At 39.0% G+C, this 22451-nt stretch overlaps 1 protein-coding gene across 3 annotated transcripts in view; it reads left to right on the top strand.

Annotated features, from left to right (window-relative positions):
* The window catches only part of TRABD (TraB domain containing), a 32612-nt gene extending 14283 nt beyond the window's left edge, over positions 1–18329 (top strand). For 2 of the 3 annotated variants that reach the window (XM_034421080.3, XM_034421086.3), the window contains 5 exons: positions 2762–2872; positions 5360–5499; positions 10484–10656; positions 11787–11898; positions 15112–18329. In XM_034421080.3, the coding sequence (XP_034276971.1) occupies positions 2762–2872; positions 5360–5499; positions 10484–10656; positions 11787–11898; positions 15112–15289 (714 nt within the window). In that variant the 3' untranslated portion in view covers positions 15290–18329. Of the gene's footprint in view, positions 1–2761; positions 2873–5359; positions 5500–10483; positions 10657–11786; positions 11914–15111 lie in introns of all 3 variants that reach the window. The other variant, XM_034421095.3, reaches the window with a different exon arrangement.
* The last annotated feature ends 4122 nt before the right edge of the window (positions 18330–22451 follow it).

Below are 22451 nucleotides of genomic sequence, written 5' to 3'. Positions count from 1 at the left end.
AAGGGCTACTCGTCTCTCTCTCTGATGTGGAGCCATCTTGCCTTCCTGTGGAGCACCTTGGGAAGCACAGAAGTGTGTCCTACAACAGGGCTGGTATCTTGGCAAGCCAAACTACTACTCTGCAATTGCATTGTGATCTGCTGGCTTGTGTAACAATGCGATATGTTAATAACAATAATAACAACAACAACAACTTGAACTGTTACATTTTTACCAGTCCCAAATTGTGAATTGAATTGAAGATTAACCATAACAACAACAGCAACATGCACCAGTGACATTTAGAAATTTTGTCGTAACGTAAAACTACTGTCTAATGGCAAAGAAATTCAACTAAGACCATACTATTATTAGCAAAGGAGCAGAATGTTACATAATTGTTTTTAAAGTAGAAAATCAGCAATTTAAAAAAACGAATAAACCTTTTTGTTTTTGTAGCAAGAAAATAAAGTGGATGTTGTGTTGGACCATTCAATTGCTGATTTATTTGGGGAATTATTTTTAGTGTTCCCTGACAAGAAGGTTGAAACAATAAACATTATTAGGCTAGAACGAGTTAGATAATTTTAGAAGTATTTTCTTCCGTTTTGATTCTTCTAACAGATGACTAAAGAGTTTTTAGTAACCTTTGGATTACAGATATATAATTATCATTAGTCTGAATCAGTGAACGTTGCAGGCCTCTTCACTGAATGTTATGGATCATATATAGGAGGGCCTTTGCACACGTTAGAGTGATGTGCCAGTTGAGGTTTTCCTGGATTGTGAAGCTTGGTTCATCGTCATTCATGGTCTCGTTAGCTCTTGTATTGACTACTGCAATGTGCTCTACATGGGGCTGCCCATGAAGAGCATTCAGAAGCTTCACAGAAGTGAAGGATGTTGGATATTTGACATATTGTAAGACAATTGCTTCCTGAACTGCAATGGTTACCAGTGTGTTTCCAGACGCAATTTAGGGTACTGTTATCTATATATTACTAACATTCTCATTGTCATAACCTTTAACCGGGTAAAGTGGTGTGTCATAGGGCAACAGCTTTTTAATCAAGATACCTCAAATGGGCTAACTTCTAGAATGTGTCCAAAATCCATGACCCAGGACTTCCAAGGGAATGAAATTTGGGGAAATTGTTTCAGCACTACAGGCTGATGTGGCACTGTTGCTGCCGTCATAATCTTCAGTTTCAATGTTTTGTGACAGTTACTCCGCCAGTCTCTCAATCCCTGCCTGCTGTGAAGGGGAGGGGAAGGGGAAGGGGAAGGAAGGAAGGTTTCTGCCTGAGTTCCACAAGCAAAGTCAATGGAGAAGCTGGCAAGAAGTTAGAAGTTGCTACTGTTCCCATTGCTTCCCCCCCCTCCCCCCCACTCATTCTGTTTAGCTAAAGAAATGATAACCTCGCAGGGCGTGGATAGTCTAGTCACCTCGAAAGCCTTCGTGGTTTGGGGCCATGTTACCTTAGGGACTGTCTCTTCCTGGTTGTTTCTACCCTTCCAGATTAGTCAGGTAGATTGGGCATGTTACAGGTCCTGTTAGTGAAGGAATGTCAGGTAGCAAGAACCTGGAGACTTCAGTTCTCTGCCATAGCCCCTCTCCTCTGGAAAATTCTCTCTTCAGATATCAGGATGACCCCGATCCTGCTGGCCTTTTGCAAGACTGTGAAGATTTGGTTGTATGCATGGGCCTTGGCCCGTGATGGTGAACCTATGGCATGCGTGCCACAGGTAGCACGCAGAACCCTCTCTGCAGGCACACGAGCCTTTGCCCCAACTCAGCTCCACCACACATGCGTGCACGCCTCACACTGGCCAGCTGGTTTTCGGGTCTCTGCCACGCATGCATGGGGGTGGGGTGCATGCGGGAAACATGTGAATATGGATGGGGTATGTGTGGGGGAGTTGCTCGTGCATGCACGGGGGGGTGGGGCGTGCATGGGGGTCGCATGTGCAGGGGGCGGGGTGCACGGGGGGTTGCGCGCACATTGCATTATGGGTGGACATGCATGCTTTTGGCACTCGGTGCTGAAAAGGTTACCCATCACTGGCCTAGTCTTTGTGTGTGTTAAGGTAACGGTCCCCAACCTTTTGGGCACCAGGGACCGGTTCTGTGTAGATGTTTTTCTGTGGACCAGAAGGTGTGCTTTCATGTGCTGCCTGCATCCCATGGATGGGGCTTTGCCTGTTTGCGCGTCCTGGTTTCTGGCCTGCCACGGACCAGTGCCGGTTCATGGAATGGGAGTGGGGACCCCTGTGTTAAGGGGCGCATTTCCTGATTGTATTGCCATGCACAGTAACAGTTTTACTTGATACAGTTTGTATTTATTTTGTGCTGTTTTGATTGTTTTTAACTGTTTTTATTATTTTATGATGGCTGCTGCCCAGAGTCACTTGATGAGATGGGCAGCTATAGAAATCAAATAAATAACATACGCTAGCATTTTAGTCCAGAGCTGGCTGGTAGATAAATGGTTTTTGATTTCCCTGTTAAGAGCTGAAAGAGCCAACTTCTATGCCTAAGGTAAGACCAGAACTTGTCACTGTGCTCCTCGCTCATCATCATTACGTGTATGTGTGTGTGTGCACACACAAACACACACTTTATATGTATGTAAGAAATTTGGTAGTAAGCCAGCTCCAAATAGTCGAATAGCTATTTTTCCGCTTTCACAAGACTGTTAATGGAATTATATTTGTCTTTTCTTCTATTAAATTCAAGATTAACACATTCATTTTAATGATGTCTCTTCCTCCCTCATGTCAGAATGGGCTCATGTCTGGATTGATGCAAATGCTGCTGCTGAAAGTGTCTGCACATATCACGGAACAATTAGGAATGGCTCCTGGAGGTGAATTCAGGGAAGCTTTCAAAGAGGTGAGTTTAAAATAAAAATAACAATACTTTTTTCCCTGAGGCAATAACTATGAATTGCAAAAGACTAGCAGCTAAAAAATATATATGGAGATATCCATTCATTTCATCAGATTCTCCTAGGCCAGTTTCTACTGTTTAAAAAGGGGAATAAATTCTTTTTAAAAAACAACTTTAAAAATAATCCATCAAACAGAATGGGATAACTCGCTGCGTCCAACAACGCCGTGGAACAACTCACCGCAGGACAATTCAACAAATACAAAACTTAATTTCAACTAAACTATGAACAAAAGTAATAAAATAAATTCAATCCAGAAATACAAGAGTTCCAATAATTTCAACAAAAACATGGTCACCAATAATAAAAGTATGTAAATGAAATGATTAATACAGCATTGAATATTCCCACGGTGAGTAACTGTGTTACTAACTTAACAACTGCAGTGATTCACTTAATAACTGTGGCAAGAAAAATCGTCAAATGAGGCAAAACTCACTTAACAAATGTTTCATTTAGCAACAGAAATTTTGGGCTCAATTGTGGTCGTAAGATGAGGACTACCTGTATTCTGGCATTTATTAGCATATAACTGTGGGTGCTCAATGTTTTTCAATGTTAGCAAAATCCTACCTCTAGCAATGTGCTTTTCTGGGGAATTCTGGGAATTGAAATCCCTATATGGAGTCCTGGATTTACAACCAAAATTGGAACTTCCATCATAAATTGATGGGATAATAAAGTAAGTCATCACATGGACCTGATTTTATCACCATTTTTAACACAGTCATTAAGCAAAGCACTGCAGCAGTTAAACAAATTGTGCAGTTGTTAAGTGAACCACACAGTCGTTAAATGAATTAAGCTTTCCCAGTTGATTTTGCTTCTCAGAAGCCAACTTGGAAAGTCACAATCACACAACCCCACAATGCTGCAACCACTGTAAATGCGAGCCAGTTACAAGCTCCCTAACATCGATCACATTACTGTATAGGTGGTGTCATGGTCATAACTCTGAGGATGGATCATAAATTACCTTTTTCATAACTTTGAACCGTCATTAAACAAATGGTTGTAAGTCGAGAACTATCTATCCATCTTAAAGTTGCTGAGATTGAGAAGCACTGTTGTTAGATCACAGCTGGGCCCAGAACTGTCCTCTTGTTTGCTCTGAAGACATGTTTTTCTTCATGCCAATATTACTTCTGGATATTTGGTGATTAAGCCTTTCTTGAACATTTAAGCTTAGCGGGAAAATGTTAGTTAAAATTGAACCCTTGAACCCTTGAGCCTATCTGATGGATGATAACTAAAATGAAAGAGACAAATATAGCCAACGTTCAATTTAATTTGAACAGTGGTGTTGCCTTACTAAATTCTCAGGGATAATATTGGCAGCGAGAATCCAAAAAGTGTTTTAGAGTTGCTTGATTGATGAAATGAATCCTCCCGGTGTGGTTGATCCATATATTTAAAAGTTCCCAGTCTAGCTGCTCCTTCAGTCTGTATAGCCGTGATGGTGAACCTATGGCACAAGTGCCACAGGTGGCACGCGGAGCCATATTGGTGGGAACATGAGCTTAGCTCCAGCGCCGGCCAGCTGATTTTCGGGCCTTCTGGGCCCACTGGAAATCGGCAAACAGGCCTTTCTGGCCTCCGGAAGGCCTCTGGGTGTGTGTGGGGAAGGCTGTTTTCACCCTTCCCAGGCTCCTAGAAAGGCTCTGGAGCCTGGGGAGGGCAAAAATGGGTCTACTGGGCCCACCGGGCCATCACGTGCCAAAAGCGTGGGAAGTGGGGGGGTTGCGCGCACATGTGCGGGGATGGGGCACATAGAATTATGGGTGTGGGCACACGTGCATGTGATCCCCCCCACGCTTCCCACACTTTTGGCACGCGATGGCAAAAAGGTTAGCCATCACTTCTGTATAGTATAAAAACAAAATATATGTGCATTTTCTTTAGTCACCTGCTGCTGACTCAAATCTAAAACATTTTAGCAATTTGGAACATCAGAAATGATTTTACTTGGAAAAAGGAATTTTTAATTGCAACCATCCTCCCCCTCCCTCCGTTCCCCACAAGACCCATTCAGTCTTTTTATTTGCGCTGGGCCTTAAACCCCCAGTCATTTATTTTTAATTTATACCACGTAAAATCTGGTTGTTATTTTACTTCCAGGAAGCCACATATATCAAAAGCTTTCTCTTGAACCTGGGTTGTAGTTGGCTTGGGTATTCAGTAGAACCAAAAGTACAAACATCATCATCATCATCATCATCATCATCATCATCATCATTATCATTATTATTATTATTATTATTATTATTATTATTATTATTATTATTATTATTCCATGACCGTATCTTCCAATGGGCAGCTTGTCTGTACTGATAAACGAAGATAAAAATGAACAAAGACATTGATGTCGGTATTATTGTGTATCCTTGCTGTTAGAAATTTATGCAGCGCTAATCTGATTCCTGTTCTAGGCGAGTAAAGTGCCTTTCTGCAAGTTTCATCTTGGAGATAGACCTATTCCAGTCACATTCAAGAGAGCCATCGCTGCACTTTCTGTCTGGCAAAAAATAAAGCTTGCTTGGGGCCTCTGTTTCCTGTCTGATCCAATCAGGTAGGCATAAGTGTGGAAATTGGTGAATAGATTGCATAGTTCTCAAAGGGTACTAGATGGCTTCTGCAAACATTTGTAAATGCATTGAAAGAGTGGATGAAGATAACACGTCTTTAGTGGTAGTTTTTTAGCAAAATCAGGGCAAATGTTGAGGTAGGCAGGCTAAGGTTTGCGAAATAGCTCCCCAGTAGAATATAAATCTGTAGTTTAGAATACAGTATTTATATAGCAACTCACAGGAAAAATATAACAATTCAAAGGGTAGAATTGTTTCACTGCGTGAAAAAGGACATATACAAAATATTTATTCCAGCATGAATAGCAAAGTTCACCCAGTAAGCAGAACTTCGGAACATAAATAAAGAATTGCTATGGTGGATGACAGCATTATTAAGAAATAAGCATGTGACAGAATGTTGCATTCAAAGAAAATGTTTTTTTAGAGAAACTGTCTGAGGATTACTACCCTGTTTCCCCGAAAATAAGGCATCCCCTGATAATAAGCCCAATCGGGCTTTTGAGTGCATGTGCTAAAATAAGCCTCTTCCTCGAAAAAAAACCCTCCCTGAAAATATTTAAACGCAGAGCTGGAAATCAGGTAAGACAGCAAGACGAGCCCCATCTTGCTCCATGCGCCCCAAAATAATAAGACCTCCCCGAAAATAAGACCAAGCGCTTATTCCAGGGTTCAAAAAAATATAACACAGGGTCTTATTTTCGGGAAAACACGGGTATTCTAACACAATCTTAAGGAAAGTTGAAGTAGTGGAATGCTGCTAGACAAATAGAAGCTACTGTATGCCTGAATTATCTTTTAACTAATTGTGGAGATCATTTGCAGAGATTAACAAGTTGCCTTTCTTGTTTTTCCGGAAGAAAAAAAAAATCTGCATTTAAAATGTAACTCAAAGCAGCACAATATTATTTAAGCATTTCAAAATATTCTGCAGTAAAAGGCATAAATAGCCAATTTGTATGATCTAATTACATAAAACGTATTTGAGAAAGCCAGAATTTCAGCCAAAATTTCAGATTCAGAAGAGTTTATTTTATTCATTTTATGTACTTCCTTGAAATTAAAAGGGTAGGTTGAACTCGAAAGGGGAATGCAATACATAGAAGTTAAACTAAAATCAGAGTCTCAGAAAAATTGTTAAGTCTTCAGATCTTTTCAGAATGACAACTACCATATCATTTAGATCAGGGGTCTCCAACCTTGGCAACTTTAAGACTTGTGGACTTCAACTCCCAGAACTCTGTTAGTTGAAGTCCACAAGTCCAAAAGTCTTAAAGTTGCCAAGGTTGGAGACCCCTGATTTAGGTGGAGCTCTTACTTCCCTGTGCACAGGGCCTCCCTCATGGACTTCTAGTGCTTTTAAAAATAGATTTGCTTTTACTTTTTGCAACTGTAATCTGTTTTTATATTTAAGTCTTATTAGCTGCTTATGCGAGAGTGTAATCTAGATTGTTTGATCTAGTTCATAAGCATCAGTTGGTAAATGGTTGCACGCATTAAAACTGAGCCCCAAACAAATCCCTATTTTTTTCTGCTGGCATTTCAGGCAGAATGGAGGAAAAAGTCCAGAGTGCACCATGTTTCCCTGAAAATAAGACCCTGTCTTATATTTTTTTGAATTCTGAAATAAGCGCTTGGCCTTATTGCCATGAGCTCAAAAGCCCGATTGTCTTATTTTGGGGAAACAGGGTACCTGAGATGGATGAGATACTGTATAAAAGGGTATTCTCCAGGGCTTCCAGAAAGCCCTCTTGTGCCGGCAGAGTAGAAAAAAATGGGAAGTTTTGGCTTAGTTGCTCAAAAGATCTTATAAAATATATTAGATGTTGGCACCTAATGAATAATTTAACTTCAGTGAATTCCTTTTTAGAAGAACATGAAAGGAGCTGTAGTTTATGGATGAAACTATCTCCCACATTTTTTTATATCTGTTTTTTGTCTGTTTAGTTGAATAAGCGCATTGGGCTAATTTAAATCTGAACTATATCGATCCGTCCCAAGGATGAGAATGGGCGGAGTTAAGGATTAAGGCTCGTGACTTTTAACCAATAATGCCTATATACAATCATTTTAATTACCTGTGGACAGTATCGGCCATGTTAAAAAGGAAATGGTGTTAAATGATGGAATAAAAAAGGCTAAGTGCCTGTCATCCCACCATTCATGCTCTTATTGAGCAATTTCTCCTTATTGCTCTTTGAGTAAAGCAACCAGAATCAAACGTTTTAATCTGGAAACAGAGCTGAGGTAAGATTTGACACGATGCTTCAGAGGAGTCTAAAAACTGCTTTGGGGGTAAAGTAAGAGGCATGCTGACTGAGTAGCCTCTGCAGCAAACTCAAAAGGATGAGAGGGGCACCCTTGCCTATTTATGGGCTGACATCTGATGCAATTCCCTAAACTGCAGCATTTAACTCACAGCACATCTTTTTTTCTGTTTCTGCTCTATAGAGGCCTCTTTCATCCAAAAACTTCATCTTATTTCTTATTGTGGCTTTGTAACTCTGAATCAGATAGTAATGAAATTCTTCTGTCACACTTAGCATATACAGCAAAACCAGGCCCATTTGGATACTGTCTTGGATACCAATATGGGAATAATGTGAAATAAAGTCTCATGACTAAGGAGTTGTGCCTAGTGGCCTCCTTTTTGGTATCTCAGCTGTACCAAGTCTTCTGTTGTAGCATATGCGACATAACAGCCAAGCAAGGCTGAACATCTCTCAGAAGAAATGACATCTTATAATTAGAATGAGTTTTGTGTACTTTTAGTCATCCACACCTCCCACTCACTCTGTGAGCATAGTAACAGCTGTTTTATTAATTTTCTGTTGCCCATTCTTGGCAATAGAAATGCCTACTGAGTTTGTTTACAACTATGTTGTTGCCAACAGTTCTGGTCTAACTTGCTCCTGAGCCAGATTTCAGGCAAAGAATACGCACAATGGTTATTCAAAGGGTTGCTTCCCTTGCAGGAAGGTATTACATAAATTTAGGTTATATTGCTACCACCACAGTTAAAGAACATTTTTCTACCGTTGTGATGCCCAGATTGTATTGGACACTAGTTGAAAGATCTTGATCTTGCAAGATCAAACCTTCAAAAAGCAAATGACAAAATGTTCAATATTTCTTTCATCATCTGGTCATTGCGTTACCCCTTAATTACTACAAGGAGTTCCGCATTCTTTTATGACCATTCCAAAGTTACAGCGAAAGTGACTTATGATCATTTTTTACACTTACAACAGTTTCAGCATGCCCACATGGTCACTTGCTTAAAATTTGGATGGCTGACAACTGGTTCATATTTACGACGGTTGCAACATCCGGGAGTCATGTGATCACCTTTTGCCACTTAAGTGATTCATTTAACAACTGTGGCAAGAAAGGTTGTAAAATGGGCCAGAACTCACTCAATAACTATCTCGCTCAGCTACAGAAATTTTGGGCTCAATTGTGGTTGTAAATTGAGGACTACCGTACTTAATGTGAGGGATCCGTTTCTGAAGAAATTTTACATTTCTAAATCCTTTTTTAAAAAGTAATTCTATTAATAAACAGCACCAGAAAAATAAACAATTCCAACATCCAGAGAACATTTAAAAATGGACTGTATAGAAAAACTCCATATATAATTTATAACAATATTTCCGAGGTCGATAAAACGAGCCAGATTGTTGAGGGAAATATGCTCAAATTTGTAAACCATTCAGAATGCTTTAAAGCAGCGGTTTCCAACCTTTGCAACTTTAAGACTTGTGGACTTCAACTGCCAGAATTCCTTAGCTTTGCTGGTTGAGGAATTCTGGGAGTTGAAGTCCACAAGTCTTAAAATTGCCAAGGTTGGAGACCCCTGCTTTAAAGCACTGTGGAGTCGTATTTAAGTCCAAGTGCTAATAGATTTGATCTATCTTATCAAATTTCTACACCATCCATTTCACATAAGTGACTGAGCAGTTTACAATTTTGCTTGAGTTGAGTGTTATAGAAGTCATTTGTTATCTTTTACATCCTGTGGTAGATGATGAGTCCTTTAAAAAAGTGTACAGTTGGAATATTTGGGGATTCAAGTTGATATTGTACTAAATATAGTTAGAACACCAGACCTTTCCCCCAATATTTTATAAAACAGTATTTTGTAATTAATAATTTATAAGTAGGAAGTGAACCCTGAACTCCTCTTTTTCAAAAAAATAAATAGCTTAGTTGCATCAGAAAACAGTTACTGGTGCAAAATAGTATCATTTTGATACCATTTTAGATTTAATATTAAATATATTTAATATTAAAATTATGTGTGTGTGTGTGTGTATAAAACATTGTAGAAACCTGTTTTGTCAAGGTATTTAAGGTTTATACCTGAAATAATTTTTAATGATTGGTAAACAAAAATTCATATTTCCCACCTCAAACATAAATTTTTCATTTGATATAAATTCCATCATAATCCATAGATTTTTTCCCCACAGAAGTCTCTTTCTAAGTAATATCCAAAGCAGCTTAACTCATTTCTTTTTGACATTAGTTATGCAGATTTTTTTTTCCAAACCTGCTTTGTAGTAAAGGAAAAACACTGCCATTGTGGTTCATTCCAAGTGATTAATCATTGCTTATTAAATGAATACCGTATCTTCTATTGTCTAAGGAAAGTGAATTTGCAATGTAGCAGTAATCCTTTAAAAAAGAAAGATTATTAATACATCATCTCTACCTGTTCTAATGTCTGTGATTGATTCCTACTTGTACACTTGTCATTAATTTCTCAATTAGAATAGAATAGAATAGAATTTTTATTGACCAAGTGTGATTGGACACACAAGGAATTTGTCTTGGTGCGTATGCTCTCAGTGTACATAAAATAAAAGATAGCTATCATTTCATTGTTACTGTTTTAGTTTCCAGTTTCCATTCTCTTTTTTTTTCCTCTGAGAACATAATGAAGACATTGAGACATTTTTGTTTCAGTAAAGATGATGTGGAGAAATGCAAACAAAAGGATTTACTAGAGCAAATGATGGCAGAAATGATTGGAGAATTTCCAGATCTTCACCGAACAATTGTTTCAGAAAGAGATATTTATTTGACCTATATGCTGAAGCAAGCTGCAAAAAGGACAGAACTACCTCGTGCTTCTGAAGGTATGCTGAAGTGCAGAGCCCAAAATATATATTATATACATTATACAGGGGCAGCAGCTGCTGTGTTGTTTCTCAAGAAAGCTAACCAATCTGCATAAACCATTGAGTCAGTTTAAGCAAAGAGATTAAATTATGGAGTGCCTTAAAAACTTTTTTAGCTAGCAATTTTGGTCTTTGTCAAGATTGTCAGAGTTGATTAAATCAACATGTAACTTACGTTTACATTCTTGATCTCGGCCAAAATGGCCAAAAAGCAATAAGCTTAAGTTTAAATTTAAAATCATTATGTGATTATTCACGTATTTAATAACTTATCGCATTAAGGATCATAATTGGACAGTCAGATCTGAAGCAACACAGAAAGTATGCCCATGTCTATATATGATCTAGGAACCTCAAAGCTGCATCTCTTTTCATGGATGTGTCAATGAAAAGTTTTGTGCATAATGCTAAACTACGATTTTCAAACCATACATTGCTAAGTCATGAATCATTATTTACAGTGGTTGGATTCATACATTGCACTAAGTACAAATAATCAATTGACATTCTAGCTTAGTCTAGTGAATCAACCCAATTATTGTCTTCATATCAAGTTTGAGCTTAATGTTTTATATATCTAGCTTAGACACCTTGGTTGAACAAACCATGACTCGGGATTTAGGACAGTAAATTAATCCAGTGATCCAAAAATTTGCTACCCAGTTACTGCTTACTTCTTCAAGCAAGATCATAATCAGATGCATTCATGGGTGACAGCCATATTCCTCCATGTCTTCTTCCCCCTCTTTTTTTCCTTCTTCTATTTTGGAATGCTTATCTTGTGATACACATTCCAAAATTATCATAGACGGAGGAAAAGTATAGAAGTTAAATGCTACAGCTTGTGCTTTGCAGGCAGATGATCTGTCCGTCAAAACTGGTATCAGGGAGACTTACTTTCATCCTCTGTAAACTAAGGATGGAAGTCCTCTGGCTCTCCTGATGCTGAACTACAACTTCCAAGATCCTTTGCTGTTGGTCCTATTGAGTTGTGCTAAACAATGCATTCGTTTGAATCCCTAAAACAGTACTGTACATTATTTAACATTGATATTGCCAATTATTGTTTCTTTTGCTCCCCATCCTAGCTGAACCTAGAAAATGCGTCCCTTCTGTTGTAGTTGGGGTGGTCGGCATGGGTCATGTACCAGGGATTGAAAAGAACTGGAACACCGATTTGAATATTCAGGAAATAATGAGGTAATTCTCTCTCGGGTAGGTTTAGTTATTTTTCTTATAAGTTACAATGGCTGCAGTTACCTTGAGGCAAGAATAAAAACAAAAAAGCAGATGAATAGGCATAGGTGCAAATTATAATATTACAGGTGCAGTTATCACACTATTTTGTGCTAAAATGGCTTTGGTTAGATAGGAAATATCTCAAAAACCAGTACACTGCCTATTAAACTATTTCCTACATGAAACAAATGGTGAAAACAGCAGTAGGAATGAGATCTCAAAACAGAAGAGCTCTTCGCTGACAAAAATATATGTGACCTGTAGATATTGAGACATAAATATCGGTACAAATAGTCCTTGACTTACAACCATTCGTTTAGTGACCGTTCAAAGTTACACAGGATTGAAAAAAGTGACTTATGAACATTTTTCACACTCATGACTGTTGCAGCATCCCTGTGGTCACATGACCAAAATCCAGCTGCTTAGCCAATGGCATGTATTTATGACGGTGGCAGTGTCCCAGGATCACGTGATCACCTTTTGCAAACTTCTGACAAGCAACGTCAACAGGGAAGCCAGATTTATTTTTAAAAATTTAACAACCGCAGTGATTTATTTAACAATTGCGGTAAGGAAGGTCATAAAATAAGGCAAAACGCACTTAACAACCGTCTTGCTTAGGAACGGAAATTTTGGGTTCAGTTGTGGTTGTTTAATTGAATTGGAGTGGAACCCATGGAAATTTAACTCGGCCCCACTGATGTTGACTGGGCTATACATTATATGACCAAGTCAGAAGCCAATTCAATCATTTAGTGAAAAGTTAAGCTGAGGTCCCAGAATTCCTGAGAAGGATTCTCTGAATTTGTCAGAAGTGCCCATGTTTGTAGATTTGCAGATCTATTTATTTATTAATCAAATCCACATAGCCCGCCCGTCTCGCAACTCTGGCTGGCATACAATAGTCAGTAAAAAAGAATACATATATAAAAACATACTTTTAAAAATAGAAAAATCAGATGTCATGGTTCTGAGTAATGATCCCAATCAATTCAGGATTTTAAAATGGAGAAAATTAAAACTAAACACAAACCCCAAGCAGAGAGAGAGAGTGAGTACATCCACCAAGACAGTGGAGCCATTTAAATAAGTCTTTGGTTCCCAGGGACCAGAGCTGGTATTCAGCAAGTTCTGACCAGTTCTGGAGAACAGGTAGCGGAGGTAAATATCACCTCTGACTGGCCCCGCCCCATCTATTCTCTGCCTCCCGAGTCCCAGCAGATTTCCCAAGAGGAAATGGGGATTTTGCAGTAACCTTTCCCTGGAGTGGGGAGGGAATGAAGACTTTACAGTATCCTTCCCCTGCCACGCCCACCAAGTCATGCCATGCCCACCAAGCCATGCCCACAAAACCAGTAGTAAAAATTTTTGAATCCCACTACTGCCAGGGACCCCCAAACCTGATGGCATAACCAGCTCTTTATGGACTTCTGGAACATTAAAATGCTTGACCTAATGTACAGTTGGGTGGAGGCAATGTTCAACAAGCACAGCAGACAAAGTTTACCTCTTGGGACCTGCCATATGTTAATCCCTGGCAGATGGTCTCTGTAGCATCCTCTCTCTGACAGATCTAATGGGCCAGGCTGATATAATTGAGGAGAAGCAGTCCCTCAAATGCCCCAGCCTATATGCCATGCAGAGATTTAAAGGTTAAAATCAACATCTTGAACCACCTTGAAACTGGGAACCAGTTGCAGAGCAGAGGTGTAATATGACCCTCCTAAGAGCACACATAAGCCCTACTGCATTCTGCACCCGCTGAAGCTTCGAAATACTTTTGAAGGTCTTTGTCAATCTTGGCACTGCAATGGATTAATTTCTCCCCATTGCAACCAATGGGAATGAGATTAGGGGGAACAACAAAGAGAATGTGTAATTGTTGCCCTCTACTCTGAGCTTCCTGGGATGCGGTGGCTCAGTGGCTAAGATGCTGAGCTTGTCGATTGAAAGGTCGGCAGTTCAGCAGTTCGAATCCCTAGTGCTGCGTAACGGGGTGAGCTCCCGTTACTTGACCCAGCTTCTGCCAACCTAGCAGTTCTAAAGCATGTAAAAAATGCAAGTAGAAAAATAGGGACCACCTTTGATGGGAAGGTAACAGCGTTCCGTGCGCCTTTGGCATTTAGTCATGCCGGCCACATGACCACGGAGACATCTTCGGACAGCACTGGCTCTTCGGCTTTGAAACGGAGATGAGCACCGCCCCCTAGAGTCGGGAACGACTAGCACATATGTGCGAGGGGAACCTTTACCTTTACCTTTACTCTGAGCTTCAGACAGCTGTGGTTTCTCTCTTTTCCTCTACCCACAATTGCAGGAAAAAATTGGGGAAAAAAATCCTTAATAAAACTAAAATTCAACTGAAAGTATACTTACTGTTCCTTTAAACTTGAAGAATCACTCTAAAGCTGAAAAAGGCATCAGAAATCAAACCATTGCAAATAAGCTACACATATTGGACTACTGTCTTTATTTTTGCCTTACCAATTGGCATTGGACTCGGATGCAAGTTGGAGTTCAACAAATACTTGCATGGTTTCTTATCATTTAGCTCGGGCGGTGGGGGGGGCGCAGAAGGGGGGATAGTGAACACTATTGTTCACAGCCTAATCTGTCCAGGATGATTTTCACCTGTAGTAAGTAAGGCTGCAAAGTATCTTAAAGGAACTTCTTAGTAGAGATACATGGAAGAGTTTGAAGTTCATTTTATCTGCTGCTATCCAGCATATTTTTTAAAAAAATGGACAAAATAACCTTTTCTGCTGCAATCTGACCAGCTGTTTGGTGAATAGGTAGCTTTGAGATAATTGCACATCTTATTGACTGAACTAAAAAGGCAATACATAGGGCAGTGGTTTTCAACCTCTTTGCAGACCCTGGAGTGGGGGGGCTGCGAACTCAGCACAGGGAGTCCCCGAAGGCTTGAAACAACGTTATGATTTAATCTTAAATCCTAGAAGTCCCTGGCCATGGTCTGTGGCCACAAAAGGTATTTAAAGAGAGTCCATGGTGAAGAAAAGGTTGAGAACCACTGACATAGAGGATTCAGTGTCTGAAAGCCTATGAAATTAATGGCAGCTATGGTACTATTTGGTGTGAATAAGGATTGGTCCTTTTTCTGATGACTTGTTTGGATAGTAATTTTGTTTTCTCCCTGTCTCCTCCTCTTAGTGTGCCTCCTCCATCCACGTCCAGTAAAATCTTAAAGTTTGTTATAAAGGCTACAATATTTGGACTGGTGGGCTACGGCTGCTATCGGATGGGACACAGGACACTTCGGTTTATTCTTTCTGTGCCCATTGCACAGAAATATCTTCAGAAACTGATAGACGTAAAATCTCAGCATTGATTCGGGAGACTCTGCATCTGGTTGGGACAAAATGGAATGCACAAGGAAACTGGAAAACAAGGCAAGAGAGTTTTTGTTCCACAGTCTGTTCTGATGCCGAGTTACTGCATAAGCATTGGATTGGCATTAAGTGCTACACCAGCTGCGATCTATACAATTAAGTGTTTTCCTATCAATCTAATAAAATGTGTGGCATAAACGTATATGCCAATATAAGGTACCTAGAATATGTACACATATATTATATTAATATGTGTATGTAGCATATTTATAATGATGAAATGATACAATAAGCCCAATACGATCCACTGGTAACTTCCAACAAGCACCCTAAAAATGAATGAAACTTTTGCAAGAACCTATACAGTTCTTCTCATCACTGTAGCTTGCACAGGAGAAATGCTGAGTTTGATGTGACCCTTGATTTATCTGTCAAAGGAACAGAAAAACTATTGTGTGAATTGTGTTCTAATTAGAAAGCACAGTGGCCCATACGGTGTGTGTTTTCATTATCAGTAATACTGAGTTATATTTCCTGGAGCCAAGCAATTCAATCTTTAGAAAGATCCCTTCTTACTGAAAATCTTTTATACATGGTGGCTTTTTTAAAAGACAAAAAAACAAAAAACCTGAACAAACTTTTGGAATATCACAAATATGCTGGCTATTGTTGATAAAATCGTTATCTTTTGAAAGCCTTACTTGCTTTAAAAGTTGCCTTTAGCATTACTAAGCAGACGTGATCCAGCCAAAATTAAGCACTTTAAAATTAAAATTGTATAAGGCAGAAGGCTTATACAATTCCCATTCAGGAGTGCAGAACTTTGATTGGATCATGCTTTTGCTTTTAGGCCTCTATAACTTTTCCCCCCCTTAAATGAAAAGTTTAGCTGCAGCCTATCTGCTTTTTTTTTTCTCTTTATTTCAGTTTCTGTTAGAAAACCTATGTTTATAAGGCCTCTTCGTTCCTGTTGGCGTGAATGTCAGTGTTTCAAAATTACTGAGAAAATCATGCATTTATACTGTAGACTTTTTCATTCCTTTCATTCTTCCTTTTTTGGGGAAAAAATCTGGAACAGCTCTTTATGTAGAATTTATCCTTCATTTCTTGAATACCATGTGAGCTATTATCACAATTCCATGTGAATGTAATTAAAATACCGATTAAAAGACTAAATGGAATGTTATTTTAACAGATATTAGTGTTTTTAAATTGTCTGGATTTTGCTAACATTACATTATGGGTACTTTTCAACTAATTGAACTTTTTAACATCACATTTTTTTAAAAAAAAACACTCATGTATATTTAAATGCCATTAGAATTAGGATTGTGTATTTCTGTCTCCCTAAAGATCATAATAACTGTAATATTCAGCCCACTGAAAACATATTTTTAGGATTACAACTCGTGTTGAATTGGCAAAAAAAAAATATCTTATTTCTTCTCTTCTCATTTTTTGGGAAGATGGATAAAAGTGCACAATTAGTGATTGAAATTACAAGTGGATCTCATTTAGCGACTGTCTCGTTTAGTGATAGTAATTACGATAGTGATGTAAAAGTCCTTACTCTTGCACTTATGACTGTAAAGAAGAGCTGAAATAAGATCATAAGCACAGTTGTGATTTCACTTAGCAACTGTTTTCCTCAACAAAGAAGTTACTCTGATTGCATATCTAGCAATTGTGGTCGCTAAACGAGGACTACCTATAACAACTGTGCTCTCATTACATATTTAGCAGAGCAAACATGGGAATCAAAACCTTCAACTGAGGGCTATTGGAAACCTGCTTTTGAAAGGTTCTTAGGCTCATCTCTGTTTCCTTAGCATAATCTGGAACAGAGAAGTGTGATTAGATCCCACTGAATAACTAGGACTTAAGCACCATTGGCTATAAGGGTTAGGTCTATGCTTAATGCTTGCCGTGGAGGCAATGGCCTTAGTTTTCTTACTGCTGATCTTGTAATAGAGAAATGTCATCATAGGTCGAGATGGACTTCAAGACAGTTTTCTTGAAATCAATTAGGAGTGGTACACCAACCAAAGTCCAATGGGCTGTGTTCCCCAGCAGCAAGGGGGACAAATACTGCTAATTGAAGTTTAATTTCTTTTTTTTTTAATGGCACTCTGCGCTGCTATTATACCTACAAAAACAACAACCAGATCTTGCTAGTTAATTGCATTAGAAACAATTCGTTTTGGGATTGTGCCAATCACTTGTAATCAGTCTAGTAGTAGACATCAGAGATGTGAGATTTCTACTCCCAACATTCCCAACCAACAAGGTTGAAGAATATGGATCCATAATATGGGATCTGAATTCAAGAATCAAAGTAGTTGTACAAGTAGTTGTACAATTGGGGGGAGGGGGGGAAGGGAGAAACAGCCTTAACTATATATATTCCCCTCATGATAAACCTGTCAGAACAAGCATAGAGTCTGATTCATGAAATGATGGGGGATTTAATCAACATGTGTGCAAAGATAGTGTCACTATTCTTCATACTGCTTTTGGATCATGGCTAGAAAGAAATTCCACTTAAATGTATCATGTACAAGCAGTGTTTAATAAAACAGAGTATAGTGATTATGTTAATTCTTAGAGTTTCCTTTCACTTTTAACACTTCAGTTGAATCAAATGTTTACAAGGAAATTCTGTGAAAATTATTCTACTTTTTGAGGAATTAGAAAACTGAACGGAGGAACTATAGAGTATTACCATTTACACCTTAGTTCATTGAACAGTTTATAGTATTTTCAATTTTCAACTCCCATTAAGTTTAGTGGGAATTAATTCACAATAAACATGGATAGGATTCAGTGTTTTCCTCATCTGGTAAATGTTTACTTTGAAGTATTTGTAATTGGATAATTATTACATAAGATTTAAAAAAAGATTCATGGCAAACAAATGCCTTAACTTGAATGGATTAATGCTTAATGATGGACTTGAGGCACGCTGTGCTGTATGTATTTCCACTTGCCAAAAATAAATAAAAATTACCTGTATGCAGGTATCTCATCTTTACCAATAAATTGTATGTGTTTTATTTAAAAAAATGTATTGGCTGTTTGTTGGTGTATATCCCAGAATTCTACAGCATGCATGATTAGATATCATGGGATAGTCTTTAACCTGAATTCCTCATTCATCCCTAGCTGTTTCCATATTGGTTAAATATATCCTATGTATCCAGCATAAAGGAAATTTATAGAAATATTGGTTGTGTACATTGTAAAATAATGTAAAAGAACTGTGTAACAAAATAAGGGAGTGAAGAAATAACTGATATATAAAACCAATACATTGTCCCAGTTTTTCACTGTGTGTGAACAAATACATGTTAAAAGAGAAAGTGATACCGTAAGTCATTACAACTCAGGATTGTTCAGTTTTCGTGTTGCAGCACTTAATACTCCCTTTGGACAGAGTTGCTGTTGCATAAGTTTTTGGAAGCAACAGATTTTCTCTGTGTCTGCATGGAATCAAAGTTATTTTCCAGCTAAAACCATCTTTTAGAGTTGGCTTTAATGATTTCGGCATCCCACAAAACATTAAAATGGCTAGTCTGAATTTGAGAGTATACCTGCCACAAATCCCATGTTTCTGCAAGTTCATAATTACTGGAGAGAGTTGTTCTTAGGCCCTCACAACAGTGTCTTCCTTTGCTGATATTTACTAGAATAGAGGTATCTGTAGGAAAAAGGTTGCTAGTAATCTGGAATTCTTGCAGCTCAGTATGAAAATTAACCCTTTTTTCTTTTTCTTTTTTTTAAAATTATTTTTATTTTTAAACAAACATACATAAAAACATAAAACCATCTTCAATTTCAATGGACCAACTTTCTGGAGATTCTTATTATCCTTTAGGCATATTTCAGAATTTAATCACAGTCATATTGTTGTAAAACAATAGAATACAGATACCATACTATAATATGGTGATATCACAAATGTGAATAGGCTTTATATAACCCTGTTGATTGTTGGTTTATGTTAGCAATCACTAATACGGGTATTCTAAATAAACAATAGACATAACTTAGATTACAATTAGTGAGAGGTTGTTTCTAGTTAGATCTCAGAGATGTAATGGATTAAACTTGTAGCAAAAACAAGAACGCTTAGTACATTCTTAAGGTATCGCAAATTTGATTATATTTTGCAGATCCTCTTAGTCATTTGCATAGCAGCCAATGTGAATTCTTAGCTGCTTTGACAGCAGTGTCTCTGTTAAAATTCAGGGAAGATAGAAAAAGAAGAAAAATGTTATTGTTACTGTAGGAAGATAAAGGCTGGCTTAGGAACAGAGCACTGGGAATTGATTTTTCTAATGCAGAGCTAAACAAAGAGCAGCAGCATGCACAGGATCCAATTCTATGAAAATGACAAAAGCAGTGTTACGCCATTGTCAACAAGCTCTACCTCTTTCCTACATGCATGCAATGTCACGATACCCACAAAAGGTATCGGTGCAATACTGCCTTCATCATTTGATCACCACCTGCAGATCCCTGTGGAATGCAGTTAGTTACCGTAGTTGCCTTTTGATATTTTGAACCATCATTCCATGCTTTCGTACTGCTGACAAGCAATGATGCTAACATGATGGGGCTGAGGAGAGCTGGAACTGAAAAGTCTAGAGAGTACCTCGTTGTCTATCTTTGCAATAGCTTCTATGGATTGGTCTTAAGCCACAACTTAACTGATGGTTGATAAAAGCGTAACTGGATGGTCACATTGAAATGTTATGCCATCACTTTGTGAACCGAGGGAAAAAGTATGCCAGCAGGGTTAAAACATCAGGTTAGAAAGTGGGAAACTGAGTTCTAATCTCGCCTTAGCCATGAAAGCCAGCTGGGTGACCTTGGGCCCCAGCGTCTATCTCTGTCAACCCAAACTGACTTCACAGGTTTGTTGTGGGGAAAATAAGAGAAGGAAGGTGTGTTTCCCTCCCTGAATTATTTCTAAAAATAATAGAAGGCAGGAGAGGATAGATTAGGGAGGGAGGGGGAGAGAGAGAGATGACTGGCAAATTCTTTCTGGCCTCAATAATACTGTTGAATAATAATAATAATAATAATAATAATAATAATAATAATAATAATAATAATAATAATAATAATAATAATAATAATTTTATTTCTATACCGCCCTTCTCCCGAAGGACTCAGGGCGGTGTACAGCCTATTTAAAAACAGAATAGACATCAATTTAAAATAATTTAAAAGTATTAAATAAATTTGGCTTAATTTAAAACCCCAAAAATTTAAAACATCCAATTTAAAATTATGTTGCTAACTCAGCCTGGCGGAACAATAGGGTCTTGAGTGCGCAGCGAAATACCCGGAGGTCAGAAATCTTATGAATTTCCGGGGGCAGTTCATTCCACAGGGCTGGGGCTCCCACAGAGAAGGCCCTCCCCCTGGGTGTCGCCAGCCGACATGACTTGGCCGATGGCACCCTGAGGAGACCCTCTCTGTGGGAGCGGACTGGCCTGTGGGAGGCTATTGGTGGCAGAAGACGGTCTTGAAGGTACCCGGGTCCTGTGCCATGGAGCGCTTTAAAGGTGGTGACCAACACCTTGAATCGCACCCGGAAGACCACATCTATACATATAGATACACTGCTATCCATTTTAAGTTTTGTATTTATGATGGAAATTTTAAAATTTATTTTTGCATCCAGTGTCACTTGCTGAAATGAGCAGCCATACAAATAAATAAGTAAATACCCCTGGTTTTGTTTCCCCTCCCATTTTCCATCACCCCATTTAGATGCAGGATCAAGGGGTTGTGCAGGGCTCAGCACAGAGGCCAAGATGGTAGGTACAATGGTGCGTTTAAAACTCCACCACTTTTGTGTGCATGAAACTCTATACACGAATAAAGTATGGAGCTTTGTTCACAAGTTATACCTCCCGAAACATGATCTTTTTTGCCCTGCCCTGCAGATAGCCATAGAGAGTGGATGTTTTGAAAAGTGCATTCAGCCATATTTCCACTCTCCAGACTAGCAAAAACTTTTAAAAGCCTTTTTTAAAAAAATCTAGCACTCTTTTAAAAGGCCACCCAATTGTCTATGTTTGCAATAGTTTGTATGGATTGCCTATTTCCAAGAGTCTGTAGAAAGGCTCATCAACACTTTGGAAAGCTGCAATCCGACATTATGCAGGGAGATGCCTCTGGGGATGCCTGGGGTCCAGCCTCTCCTGCAGCCTAAGCAAAACTGCGCATAAGCGGCCTTTCTTGAGGAAGCATCTTCTGCAACAGCCAACAGGAGCTGGACAGGCTCCAACATCTGGTTGCATCTGCATCTCCCAACACTTGAATTATCCTAGTTTGCATCCAGGGCAACAATTGGGAGTTAGGAAAAGGGGCTAAAGCATTAAAAGCACATGCTGTAGGCATATCAGATTTTGAAAAGAATGCAAAGCATGTTAATGCTGCACCTAGGAACTTGTGATCGGGAGCCCATAGTTTTTACCCAGCATGTTGACTGAGGAATTCTAAGAGTTGAAATCCACACATTTTAAAAAGTTGCCAAGATTGAGAGATCCTGGGTTAGCCACTATTGCAGGGGCTCTTAAACTTCTCTGCCTTACTGGCATCTTGGCTTAGCCCTGGCGGGTTGATGGCAGGAATCAGCACTGAGAACCCGGAAAACACCTAAACCTACAGGTAAATTAAGGAGAATTTTTCTGACAGTGAGAACCATCCACCAATGGACAGAAGTTGCCTTCAGAAGTTGTGGGAGCTTCATCACTGGAGGCTTTCAAGAAGAGACTGGACTGCCATCTGTCAGAAATGGTGTAGGCAGGTCTCCTGCTTGGGTGGGTGGGGGTTGGACTAGATGACCTACAAGGTCCCTTCCAACTCTTAATCTGTTAAATCAGGGGTCTCCAATCTTGGCAACTTTAAGCCTGGCGGACTTCAACTCCCAGAATTCCCCAGCCAGCTTTTCTTTGCTGGCTGGGGAATTCTGGGAGTTGAAGTCCGCCAGGCTTAAAGTTGCCAAGATTGGAGACCCCTGTGTTAAATCGAGATCGGACGGGCACGTTTTTTTTTGTTTATGTTGCGCTTCTCAACATATCCCGTCCTCAGATTGGCTAAGCCTCTCCCGTGCCGTGATAGGGTGAATGCCTGAGGCGGTGTCTC

This window comes from Pantherophis guttatus, chromosome 7, assembly GCF_059756535.1.
Source record: "Pantherophis guttatus breed Tessera chromosome 7, ASM5975653v1, whole genome shotgun sequence".
Classification (NCBI taxonomy): Eukaryota; Metazoa; Chordata; class Lepidosauria; order Squamata; family Colubridae; genus Pantherophis; species Pantherophis guttatus.
The sequence above is the reverse complement of the archived record's forward strand: the minus strand, read 5'-3'. Positions and strand labels throughout refer to the sequence as shown.